Below are 12,693 nucleotides of genomic sequence, written 5' to 3'. Positions count from 1 at the left end.
AGAGCAAAGCAAGTAAGGGAATCAACTAACTCCAGCACAGTATAACTAGTTAACGTATAGATTTGACTGATATACTCAAATGTCTTTTGCCTCAGTTTCCAAATAATCGTTCATTTGTTTAAATTAGTCTTGGCTGTGTCCAGCACCGCCTTCTTATTGGTGACACCCAAAAAGTCCATAAACAAGGGGTGTATTTGCTGAAATACTACTCAGAGTGCATATTGCAGTAACACAAGAGACCATAGCTCAAAGGAATGCTCAAAAACCCAAGTGTCAAAAGGCGGGAAGTACAATTATTTTGTGGAAGTATCTAGTTTTTAAAGAAGGTCTTAAAGTAAGAGATTTGACTTGAATATATATGCAATTCTTTCTTCTAATGAATCAAGCTCAAAAGAAAACAAAACAAAAACAAAAACCTTGTCATCCTGTCTGCCTCTCTCATCAGAGCTCCTGAAGAATCCTTTTCCAGATTAGATTTCTTTAACCTCATGAGATTCCTCTAATCTCATTTCCCGCCAACTTAAAACAACACAAGGAGAACGATCATACAAAATAACAATACTGGCCATTCCACAAGGATATAAGGCAGCTCTCACCTTCCAAACAAAACCATAAAAATGAAAATTAGAAAGAACCTATAACCCAGGTGCATATCTTAAGTCCTACCATTCAGGGGCTTGCTGGAAACAGAGGAGGCACACACTCACCTGTCTTTGTAGTTTATCACAGTATCGATGATTGCATTCATCTGCTTTGTTAGTTTTGGGGGATTTGGTGACAGTTTCTCAGCTGGAGGGCGGCCTCTTCTTTTCTTCGCCTTTTCCACATCTTCCTTCACAGGATCTTTATCCACATTTCTTCGTCTTTTTCTCTTCTTAAGCCGTACTTCCTCTTCCATTTCTTCCAAATTGCCGTCTTCGATGGCCTGTGAACCAGAAACAAGGGAGGAAAAAAAAAATTCGAGTAAGGAAAATAATCGAGACAAACATATCCGTACCTTTATAATAAAGAGTATAAATACATATATCTTTAATAAACAGAATAAAACAAAACTAGCAAAGTATAACCAAAAGTTAACAGTCATCAATGAAGAAAAAAAAGCCACCACCATATTGGATGAAATACATCTGTAACCAAAGTCTATATTGTAAGGCCTGAAACACTGACAATAAAGTGACGGTGTTAAAGCATCTATACGTTCAAGTGCTTGAAAATGACTAAATCCACAGAAAATTTATCTCAATATAAGCAAAATATTCCCATGGTGCCACTACTATAAGGACAGTAACGATAAATAAAAACCAAGGGTGAGTGTAGAAAATAAAATAATCCCCTAGGAACACGTCTATACAGTCACACAAGCTCTGGCCTTTCCTTAAGGTTTTACATCAATATATTCATGATTCACAACATAAATCAACAACTCCATCCAGATTTTTGTTCTAACGTAGAAATTAGTAAACGAGGAACAGAAGGGGCAGAATGAAGCCACATTCCTTGGGAGACGCAATGTGATCACCCGAGAGAGAACACACACACTCACAAACAGCAAAACACTTTTTTTTTTTCCAATTACCTGCAAACGCTTGCTTTAAATCAGAGCCAGCAGCACTAGTGCAGAGAGATAATAAAATAGCTATAAAAACAGCCAGGTATGAAGGAGACCTGCTCAGGAGGGGCTAAAAGATCCATGTGACAGGACCCACAAGTTCAAACTTTTCTTTTTTCTTTTTTTCCCCCGGTAGGTCTCTAAACTTATAAGAAAAATTAAGAGGACAAAAAAGGAAGGGGGAAAAAAAGGAAAAAACAAACAGACAAAAGAAAATCTGACCATGTAAAAGAAATTTTCTTTAAAAAAAAAAAAACAAAAAACCCTTAACATTACATTTTTGAGATTGCTTTCTCGCACAAATAGCTTGTGCTGCTATTTGCTCCTCGGCCTCTCAATATTGCCTCCAGTATGTAAATGCTAATCAATCCTCTCCTAGCTGAAAGAGCTCTAATCATAAGGCAATTACCTTCATTTCTCCACAGCACCAAACATGGCTAATATTTATGATCATGTGAGTATAACAATCAATATAAAGAGTGATTACAGCTCAGACACAATTTCTTTCACTTATGTACAATGCCTCCTGAAAAAGAAAGATTTTGTGAAGAAAACCTGGTATAGAACACAAAACAACCTGGCATGTTAAAAATGCCAGTGGGATTTAAAAAAAAAAAAAAAATGTTTCCAATGCACTCTCCAATGTGCTAATCCAAAGAAGCAACATGCACACAGACAGACTCCTAAGGGACAGCCTGAGCCCAGGCCTTAATAATCAAAAGACAATTTCCATCACGATCCTACAGTATTCAGATAACCACTATGAAGGAGGCGAGACCTGATGAGTTATGAAGAAAAAGGAGAAAGGAGGAAAAAAAAAAAAAGCTTCCCATTATTTCATTAATATTCATTTGCCTAAAAGCAGGACACCCACTATACAGCTAAACACACTGCAGCTAAGCAAAGATAAGAGAAAGAAATTGTCCCGCATATCTTGGAGGCTGAACATGTTAATCATAAATACAGCATGCAAGCCTGTCAACAGTTAATGGTACTGCTCTCCTCCAGCACCCAGTTGCACACAGAAATACCGGAGAACAGCGGCTTTTGATGTGTTACACACCTACACATGCCTGGGATGTAGTTCTACTGAATCTTCAAGACGGCAACGAAAAAGGATATTTACCTTACCACTATCAGCAGGCCGGCTATCGGAAATCACAGTTAGTGGGGATAAAATTAACAAGCCAGCAAAGCAGCGAGCTGCTAGTCTCTTCATCAGCTGATCAGGAAAAAAAAGAGAGCTGGGAAAGGCTATGTTTTCATATACAAGTAATTTTATTTTACTGAAAATTTAATACTGGAAGGATTGTGGATACTCAAATCTGCTGTTTCATTCTACCTACGACCAGGCCCCAAGCCTTCCTCCTCCAGCCTGTTTTAATATTGACAACTACTTATCATATTGTTCCCCCCTTATTATTCCAGGCACCAGAATTAGAGATTTTAGCTCAGGTGGTTTCTGATTCTCGCTTGCATTTTTTACAATTAAGCCAATAAGAAAACAAATGAATATTCAAATGTATTTTAAAAGATTAAAGCAAGATATGCTTTTTGTTATATTTTATGCTTCATCTTAGTTGGTTTTTTTTTTTTTTTTTTTTTTTTTTTAAAGAAAAGATATGCTGCATGGTTATGGAGCAGTCTAAAACGATTTTTAACACAGAAGAAAAAAAATACCCCCCCTCCCATTAGTTGCATGTAAGTAAAGCATGTGCCTGTTGTCAGGTCCCTGTATTTTAATACAGTGTTATTTTTCTTTATAAAGAAAATGCCGAATATCTGTGACATTTCACTTTCGGTTTTCATACTGCAAAATTTTTCATTGTTTTTCTTTTCAGTGAGATCTGTGAGGAGGGGGGGTGGAGTTGTGAAAAGAGTATTTCTGCTCTGACCTCCTCCCCCCCTTAATTCTGGGGAAAGGGGAACAAAGCAAAGGCTTGTGATATTTGGACTTTTAAATCTCTACGCCTGTGAGTACCTAGGAAAGGAAAACAAATTAAATTGCAAACAGAACTAGTCAAACAAATTTTTATTACAACTGCTAATACTGCAGATTCTTATTAAATTCTGGAGTTACAGGAAAGAACGCCAAGTACTGACCATTTTCCCCCATCCCCTTAAGTTAAGGGTTTTTATGCAGGAATGCAGAGAGCTACAAAAATCGTCCCTCCTCCCCAAAGACCCGGACACATCTATATGCAGGGCTTCGTGTCCTGTGTTTCTAAGGGGCTTTTTCTAATGGAAATCAATTCTCTCCATATTCCCCAATGCTTTTCGAACTTCGAGAGTTAGACTTAAGATTTCTCCTGCATGTAAGGGAAATTATGGGGACTTCTCGGATTTAAAAATATTATTTGTTAAGCTAGCTCAACGGACAACTTAGCTGGGGGTGGGAGGCAGGTACAAAAAAATTAAAAAAAAAAAAAAAAGAAGAAGAAGAAGAAGAAGAAAAGAAACCAAACAAAAACAAAAAACAAAAACTTGCTACACAATGCAAAAAGTACTACCCCCAGAAAGAATTCCCTTCCAAACCTTTTTACCAGCACAATAATGAAATAAATCACAGAAGCAAACCCCCAGTTTCCGACTGGTGACGTGTTGCGCAAGAGTGCGAGCCCTAATTCAACATACAGACGGTCCCCATGCTGAAGTGCCTCTAGATTTAATGAAGTGAATAGGAAGGAAGTCGGGGGAAAAAAGTGTACAAATAAGAAATTAACACTTTCCTTCCCTACCTAAATGGGGAGGCACAACTACAGGGAAGTTTGGTGAGGTACCTCTCTCCTTAAAGGCACACTGCACTCATTTGGCTCCGGATGTCACGAAAAAAGCCCATATGGTGCTAAAAAGCCCCAGCCAAGTTAAAAGAGTTAAACATACTTCAGCCAGCGGCACGCGGGTGGGCGGGGGCGTGTGTGTGTGTGTGTGTGTGTGTGTGTGTGTGTGTGTGTGCGCGCGCGCGCGCGCGCTCCCCCCCCCCCCCCATGAAGCTGGAAATTACTCCTTCCTCCACTGGATGGCAACCTTCTTTCCCCCACCCGGTTCCTTTCTCGATCTCCTTCCTTCCTTTCTTTCTTTCTTTCTTTCTTTCTTTCTTTCTTTCTTTCTTTCTTTCTTTCAATTTTGCTTAAAAGAAAAATACGTTTCCACGGAACAGGATGTGCATGCACAAGCCACAAGCGAGGGAGGGACAAGCTTGCTCTCCAATGAGTCTTAAGAAAGCAGCGGTTCTGACAAGGATGGGCAGGAGGCGGCCATGCAGGAACAGCTGCTGTGAAGCCGACACCGGAGGCTTGCAAAGCACATGGCAGCCCCGGTAGGTAGTCAGCCACACGTGTTGGCTTCCATCGTGGCCCTCTGTTATCCCGACACACGCCAACTACATCTTTTCACTGAATGACGGAAGGTCTAGAAAGCAGGCATTATGCTCCTTCTCAGCCGGAGGGGGTGGGGGAGGAAAGGGGGAGGTGGAGTTACACGTGACATCCCCCATCAGAGCAAAGCAGCTTCCCGATTGTGAATAGGTAAACAGGGGCGTGTGAACAAAAAAGCCACTCTGCCCATTGTTCCCACCCTTGCCTCTCCGAATGCACCAGGCACTGTGGCACGGCCCCCTCACCATGGCCCAAACCATCTCTAGAAACATGTAAAGCCGCAATTCTTGACTATAGATGGCAAATGGAAAAGAAGAAGCAAACAAAGAAAGAATATTCTGACACTGTCTGTATTTGTTGTATCTCTTCACTGGCAAGTTTATTTCCCTGCCCCCCCCCCCCCCCCCGTGGTGGTGGAAAAAGCTCATCCTATAGGGACTCTAGTTGAGAGAGAGAGGGTAGGGGGGAGAGACACAGAGAGACAGAACCAGGCTATGCATTAAAGAAAGGATGTGAAGAAAAACTACCAAGGTTTCTCGGGGGAAACTCCCATCTCCAAAGCCTAGCATAAGGTCCTAAAAGGCTGTGTCTAATGTCTGAGACCCTGAACACTAAGAATGCAGACATGGCCCCCAAACCCGAAGTAATGCTAACAACCAAAATGCAAAATTTAAAAGGGAATCTGCAGTTCCATTTCAAGGCATGTTCTTATGATAGAAATGTGAAACAGCAACAAAACAAAACAAACAAACAAACAACCCTGCTGTCCTGCCTTTCAGTCACAAGGCGGTAAATGCCCTAGGCAGAACTCCAGACTTAAGACTTGGGACAATGGCTAAGGTTTCAACCATCACACTGTCCTAAAGCAAAGTACTATGAAAGGTGTGCGTACAACTGAATACCCTCCAGGGAAATCCTCCAGAAACGGAAGGACAAACACTGCTAGCTGCCAATCATAGGCCAGGAGCTCAGTGGTCACCTGGGCTACAGAGCAAGGAGCCCTGGTGTGAGGGCTGCAGAACACGGTGAATACACTGCCTTTTACTGATATGTCCACTTAAAATGATGAGAATCAAACATTCTATACGTATCCTTAAGAAAGCAGTAGTGCCTTTAAAAAGCCGAATCCTGGCTGAGTGTGTCAGTGGCGGCACATGCCTTTAATCCCAGCAGTCAGGGAGGCAAAGGCAGGCAGACGATCTCTGTGAGGTCAAGGCCAGCCCGGTCTACAAAGCAAGTCTAGGCTGGGCATGGTGGAGGCATGCTTTTAAGCCCAGCACTTGGGAGGCAGAGGCAGGCGGATCGCTGTGAGTTCGAGGCCAGCCTGGTCTACAAAGTGAGTCCAGGACAGCCAAGGGCTACACAGAGAAACTTTGTCTCAAAAAACAAAACAAAACAAAACAAACAAACAAACAAACAAACAAAAAAAGCAAGTCTAGTACAGCCAAAGCTACACAGAGACGGGTGGGGGTGGTGAGCTGCATCCTGAATCCTTTATGTACTGAGGAGAATCCTCAATTGTTACTGCACTACAGGTCTATACGTGTTCGTAATACCAGGATGCTTTGGCGGCTTTCCTTTGGAACTCAAGTCTTTCAATATTCCAACAGGTGGCATGCTCAGTCTTGTCCTGCCCAATGTCTATAAGCTCTCTCAAGAAACCCCACATATTCCCTCCATCTATTGTTATTAAGGAAATGCCCATGGTGTAAGAAAATACCCACATAGAGATCTCAAATGGTCTACTTGCTAACAAATGCCTCACATGTTTAAGGGATGGGTTAATCTGAAGGCTAGAGTTTACAAAGTAGGATTCCCGCCCACACAATGGTGCGACAGCCTGATGACATATTCACTCAACAGAAGACCCCCACTTACTTCATCTGAAGACAGGGTTTGGACATGCAGTGCATGCTGGTCTTAAGCTGGCAATCCTCCTGCCTCAGGCTCCAGAGTACTGGGATTACGGATGTGCTGAGATTAAGGGTATGCAACCATTCACTTAGTTCAAGCATTTGTTAGCAGGCAACTGGAAAGTCAACTGCACTTGCAGTTCTCCCTGAACTGGACTGAAATATACAATGCTGGCCCCAGACCTAGCAAGCAGCCTGGGCTTAATGCATTTCTGGTACCAATGGTTTTTAAGTTTCTGTTTAACAACCTCTTGTTACCATTAGACCAAAATGAACCAAGGTGCTTCCTTGGCTCCAGTGGCATAGGAAGCCATTTAAAGAGCTGGGGTGCGAGTGAGGGGAACAAAGAGATCTGAAGTATATAAGTACATGGTTTCAATGTGGAATTTAAAGCAGGAAAAGTAGAGGGAAAGGCAACGTTACTTCAAGCCAAGAAACCCACTAAGAACCCAACAGCTAGGTATTATGGAACACATTTGAAATCTCAGAATTTGGGAGGATGATCACAAGTTCAAGGCCACCCTGTGCCACATGCCACGGCCCTGTTTCAAGCCCCAACCTCTACCCCACCCCACCCCACCTTTGTTCACTTTGAAGCTCAGTACTTTACTAAGGGAATAAAAGCTTATAATAGGTAGAAGCTTCCAAAGCATCCAACCCTGAGGACCCCACCAAACACACAGGGACCACTGAGACCATGCACTTACAGCTAGGCACATGCAGAATTCCAACTTAGATGCAAAGAATCTGAGAGAATCTGTCACCCCAGGTGAGCCTTAGAGAAACAACAAGCAAAGACAAGAAATGCAGTTCAACCTTCGTATCCCAAGACCACCTGTCCAGCCACTGCCAAGACCTCTGCCCATTTTTCACATGGGCAAGGCTAGGCAGGGAGGCTTAGGCCATCTCTACTTCAAGGAAATACCTAGAGGGAGTAGCCAACTTTTGGTCCAAAGTCATTGCTTACTGAATGCGATGCTTGCTAACGCAGACAGAAAAGTACAATGATTAAGATTGTGAACACACCTGGAGACCGCATCAGGAGAGGTAGGTATACCATGGCACCTTCATGAATGCAAAGTGCAAATCAAACCATCTCTTCTGGTATTCTCTGGGTTGGGCCAGTCCACAAGTCACTGAGCCCCGATCGAGGGTCACAGTTTACTACCATAGGACGAATTCTCTGGTCTGTGCATTCACCCATTGTGGACAAAAGCATTAAAACAAGGAGCCTGTGCTAAGAGTGGAGCACTTGTTCTTCTTGAAGCAGGTGCAGAGGATGCCATGAACAGCCAGCCCATCAGGAGGGAGGAGAACACACACATGAGGAAGCACAACACATCAAATCATGGTAGTTGGAGGTCGCCTGAAAAAAGAGAGCCCTGGCCTCAACCCCAATGAATCTGAAGCTACACAGAGCCACTTTTGGATTTGTTTTTGTCCTTTGAGGAAGCTATCCAATGTGTTTTGCTCAAATTCACTCTTTTTCCCCAACTCAGAAAAAAATCTTTGGTAGTCTTTATGTCATTACAGTTTTCCTTCAGGAAAGCAACTACCTTCTGTCCTTTTGCCTGAATACCAAGTTTTCCAGGAATTACTATCACTATCGTCTTCAATCTAAAGCAGAATGCTCAATTTCTTAAGTAGCTTCCTGTTCCTAGTGTGATTTAAATGGAAAAATAAATAATGTTTAGGTGTTTTTACTATGATTTTGCAGTAATCAGTCTATTTCTATATGGAGTACATGGTACCTCCACATGGGCCCAGGCCTCCTGCAAGTTTCACTGTACTGATGCCATTTCAAATCTCCTAACACAACCACTTAAAACCCTTTCTGAATTACTTCTTGTGCCTTCGGTGTACTTTTGTGCCCAACCCTCCCCTCTGATGATCTATATTGGGAAGACATCACACAGGTTTATGACTGGGAGACAAGAACGCAAAATAATTTCATGCCTAACCATGTGCCAGTGGCCAGCTAGACACTAACAGACAAATTAGCAGGAGGTTTTGAAGGAAATAATGAGCCCAGTCACTAACATGAGACCCAACTCCTATTCATAGTGAATTCCAGCTGAAAGGCTAACACCACCACCTGTACTTTATGCACAACAATTCATAAGTGTTCCACCCATCGTGTTATGGCCTAAAATTCATCCACTGGGGTCCTAATCCCCAATTCTTCAGAATGTGGCTGCTCTTTAGAGGGCTTAATAAGACAAAATGAGTAAAATGAAGTCATGTAAGTGGGCTCTGACCCTATATGACTGCTATACATAGGTACATACAGGACAGTCATGTGCAAAGTAGATGGGCATCTCCAAGACAGAGATGGGCTCAGAAGAAACCAAAGAGGCCACACCTTGATGTGACTGGGTCAGTCCCCAGAGCTGCGAGAAATGCCTATGGTTGTTTAAACTATAGTCTGTTGTATGCTGTCATAGGTAACTAATACGATATGACAACTGAAATGTGTTCTTGGGAAGTGCTTAATTGTACCATAGTGGTGGAAATATGTGCCTAGTGGTGTGAGCAAGTCAGGTGTGTGCACATCTTTTTGAGTAAGTGGTTAAAGTCTTTGTCATCCTTTAATCAAAGAGAAACTGTTCCACCTGTTCTAGCCCTAATGCCAGGGCAGCTGGGTCCTAAGGTGGGCAACTCCTCCCTGTCCTTGTCTCACCTAAAGATCTCTCGTTTTCAGGGTACCCTAGGGGGTTCTTAATAACAGAGGTGAGAGAGACTGGATTCTGCAGGTGCTAAAGGCTCTATCCAGCAGCCATGGCAGGAGAAGCTGAAATGGCATGGCACCTGGGCCAGAGAAGCCATGAGTAGCTGAAAGCATGGGTAAATAGAAGACTACAGGGTTCTGAGTGTATACAGAGTTAAGGAGAGGTGCTGGTCCCAGGGAATTCCTTACACACAAGACATGCATTTAGTTAGGCTATAGCTACAGAAAAACATGTTCAAATATTCTCTCTCTTTATGTGTGCATATATACATATATGCACATATACACACATACATAACTACTCGTCGATTACTAGAGCACCAGGGCAAGGAAGACTAGGAGATCCCACACCTCTTACCCAGTATACTGAGATAATCTGTAAAATGTGACTGTCTTAATAAAACAATAAAGTTTGCATCTTGGTGAGCTGAGAGCCACACACAGATTGTAAACAAAACCTGCTCTCAAAGTTTAAAGTCATTCTATAATTCTAAAGCACAAAGAAATAAGAGGCAGAGTTAAAAAGGACTAGGTCGTGTTAAGAAACACGGGACTGTGGAGGAGCCTTGCATGGACTCCGCTCCTTGTTGGGACTCTAACACTTGCCAGGGCTGGCCGGCATGTTCCCTAGGAATCTGCAGCGGAAGTGAAAATGGAAAGAATGAGGTAGCGGTCAAAACATCCAAAGACAATGTCAATTAAAGCACAAAGGATAGACAAAGATGGGACGGGCTCTAATGGTAGTGACACACATATAGAGAAAAACGGCTCCTAAAACACGTTTCTGAGATGAGGCACCTCGAATTTTAAAGGGTGAACACCTGACCACCAGTAAGCACTGCCCTCTGAGGAGCCTGTCCCAGCAGAGACCTTCCTGGCAGAGTCTCTCAGACTTGTTTTTACAGACATGTTCTTTGTGCTTCCCAGTGTGCTGACATGGGAATGGCAGAATTCTTTGCAGGGAACGAAATGTGGTTGAGGAAAGAAATGAGGTTCTTGGGCAGGCAAGTAAAACCGTTTGCCTCGAAGTCTGAGGAACTAAGTTCTACTCAGGATCCCGTGTGCAGACAGGAGGAGAGAACCAACTCCACAAATGTGTTCTCTGCCCCCTACACACATGCCATGGCACATGCGCACCCTTCCCCCCCCCCCCCCCGCCACATCTACATTTTCTCACCTTCCCAGAAGCTTCCTCCGACCAGTGTACTGGCTGAGCAGTTAGGAAAGGCCCCTTTGTGCATTTGGGAATGAAGGGGGTCAGTTACCCTGCCTACTCTTCGCCACTTAGTCCTTTTCCTTTTCATAATGTCATCGTAAGATGCAATTCCTGGATGCTATATCCTCCAGTCCCCACGGATAAGGATTAAAATTTAGGGCCTTACACATATTAAGTGCCTCTACCACTGAGCTACACTCCCAGCCTGGTGTTTTTCTTTATCCTTTTCTAAAGAGTCTTTGTCATCTTCTTCTGCCCTGCCGCTGCTCCTCTTCCCTGGTTAGCTTATTGAGTTCAAGCCCATGTGCTGCAACCCAAAGCGCTGAGCTTACCCAATCTCATTTCTCCTTGTTCTCTCTGTGGTCTGGATGGTTGCACTCTCAGAGGTTCTATGGTGAAATCCTCCCCCTACAGCCAATAGCATTAAACTGTGTAACAACTTGAGAGGCCATTAGCTCACGAAGGCAGAGACTCTCTGGCTAGATTAGTGTCCTCGGAAAGCAGGCTGCCTGGTCCCTTCTGCCACCACAAGAGCACACCATGAGGAACCACCTATGAACAGGAAGCAGAACTACCACATAGCATCTGCTGGGACTATAGAAGGTTCTTTTAGCCTCCAGAGCTATGAGAGATAGATTGCTGTTTTTTATATCATACACACCTTAGGGAATTTTGTTACAGTCGTCTGTAGTAAGACACCGGCAGTGTGGATATTCCTCAAGCAACAGGAACCCAAATCCAGTGCTTTTCCTTGGCAGGCTGTATTCAGTCCAACCTTTGAGATTCCTTCTCTCACCTAGTGTACTGGCTAGTTTTGGGGTCAACTTGACACAGGCTAGAGTCATCACAGAGAAAGACGACTCAGTGGAAGAAAAGACTCAAGTGCCTCCATGAGATCCAGCTGTAGGGAATTTACTCAATTAGTGATCAGTGAGGGAGAGCCCAGCCCATTGTGGGTGGGGCCACCATGCCTGGGCTAAGTGGTCCTGGGTTCTATATGAAAGCAGGCTGAACAAGCCAGGGGAAACAAGCCAGTCAGCACAATCCCCTCCATGACCCCTGTATCAGCTTCTGTCTCCAGTTTCTGACCCTGTTTGGGTTCCTGTCCCGACTTCCTTCAATACTGAACAACAATATGGAAGTGTAAGCCAAATAAACTCCTTTCTCCCCAACTTGCCTTTTGGTCATTGTGTTCTGTCCCAGCAATAAAAACCTAACTAAGACACCTAGGATGCTTGTTCTGCCCCCCTGTACACGTGCATGTTGTTTGCAGCATTATTTCCTGGAGCTATTTCAAATGCTAAGTCAGAAACGCAAGGTTTTTATCTTCTCACATACACTGCTGATTGCTCCCCACCTCCCCTTCATGGGTTAAGTTTCCGGTCCACTCCACTGATGAGCCTGTTTTCTGAAAACACAGTCTCCACCCCAAAAGTTGCTCAAAGGTTCCTGATCTCCATTATCTGTCTCCTCCAAGTCTTTTCTATTTTGTGACCCCGCCACACACACACACACACACACACACACACACTGTTCCTTCACATCTCCCCTTCCTGCACTGCCAGTCATATAGTGCCCTGCCTCATCTAACCAAAGGTTTGTATCATTAACTGCAGATCCGACAGCCTTTTCTCTGGCTTTCTGTCCCTGCTTCCATGGATTATAAACGTTCAAGCACATGTGGCCAGTGGCTTGAAGACCAGAGCATACAGCACTAAGATTCCGTGTCCTTCATCAGTCCTCAGAGAGGGTCTTACTGTCTCTCAGAGAGTTTGCTGTCAGAGAAGTGCACAAGGTCCCTCCCAGTGGAGTGCCATAAGCATCAATTCACCTGGGAAGGCTGTTAAAAT

The 12,693-nt window shown here is 43.6% G+C and overlaps 1 protein-coding gene across 3 annotated transcripts in view; it reads right to left on the bottom strand.

Moving 5' to 3' along the window:
• Smarca2 (SWI/SNF related, matrix associated, actin dependent regulator of chromatin, subfamily a, member 2) overlaps window positions 1–12,693 on the bottom strand; it is a 167,495-nt gene that overhangs the window by 22,875 nt on the left and 131,927 nt on the right. For all 3 annotated transcript variants that reach the window (XM_051146287.1, XM_051146285.1, XM_051146286.1), the window contains exon 28: window positions 708–925. In XM_051146287.1, coding sequence (XP_051002244.1) covers window positions 708–925 — 218 coding nt within the window. The remainder of the gene's footprint in view (window positions 1–707; window positions 926–12,693) is intronic.

This window comes from Acomys russatus, chromosome 5 (assembly GCF_903995435.1).
Source record: "Acomys russatus chromosome 5, mAcoRus1.1, whole genome shotgun sequence".
Classification (NCBI taxonomy): domain Eukaryota; kingdom Metazoa; phylum Chordata; class Mammalia; order Rodentia; family Muridae; genus Acomys; species Acomys russatus.
Note: the sequence above shows the minus strand (reverse complement) of the source record. Positions and strands in the feature narration are given on the sequence as shown.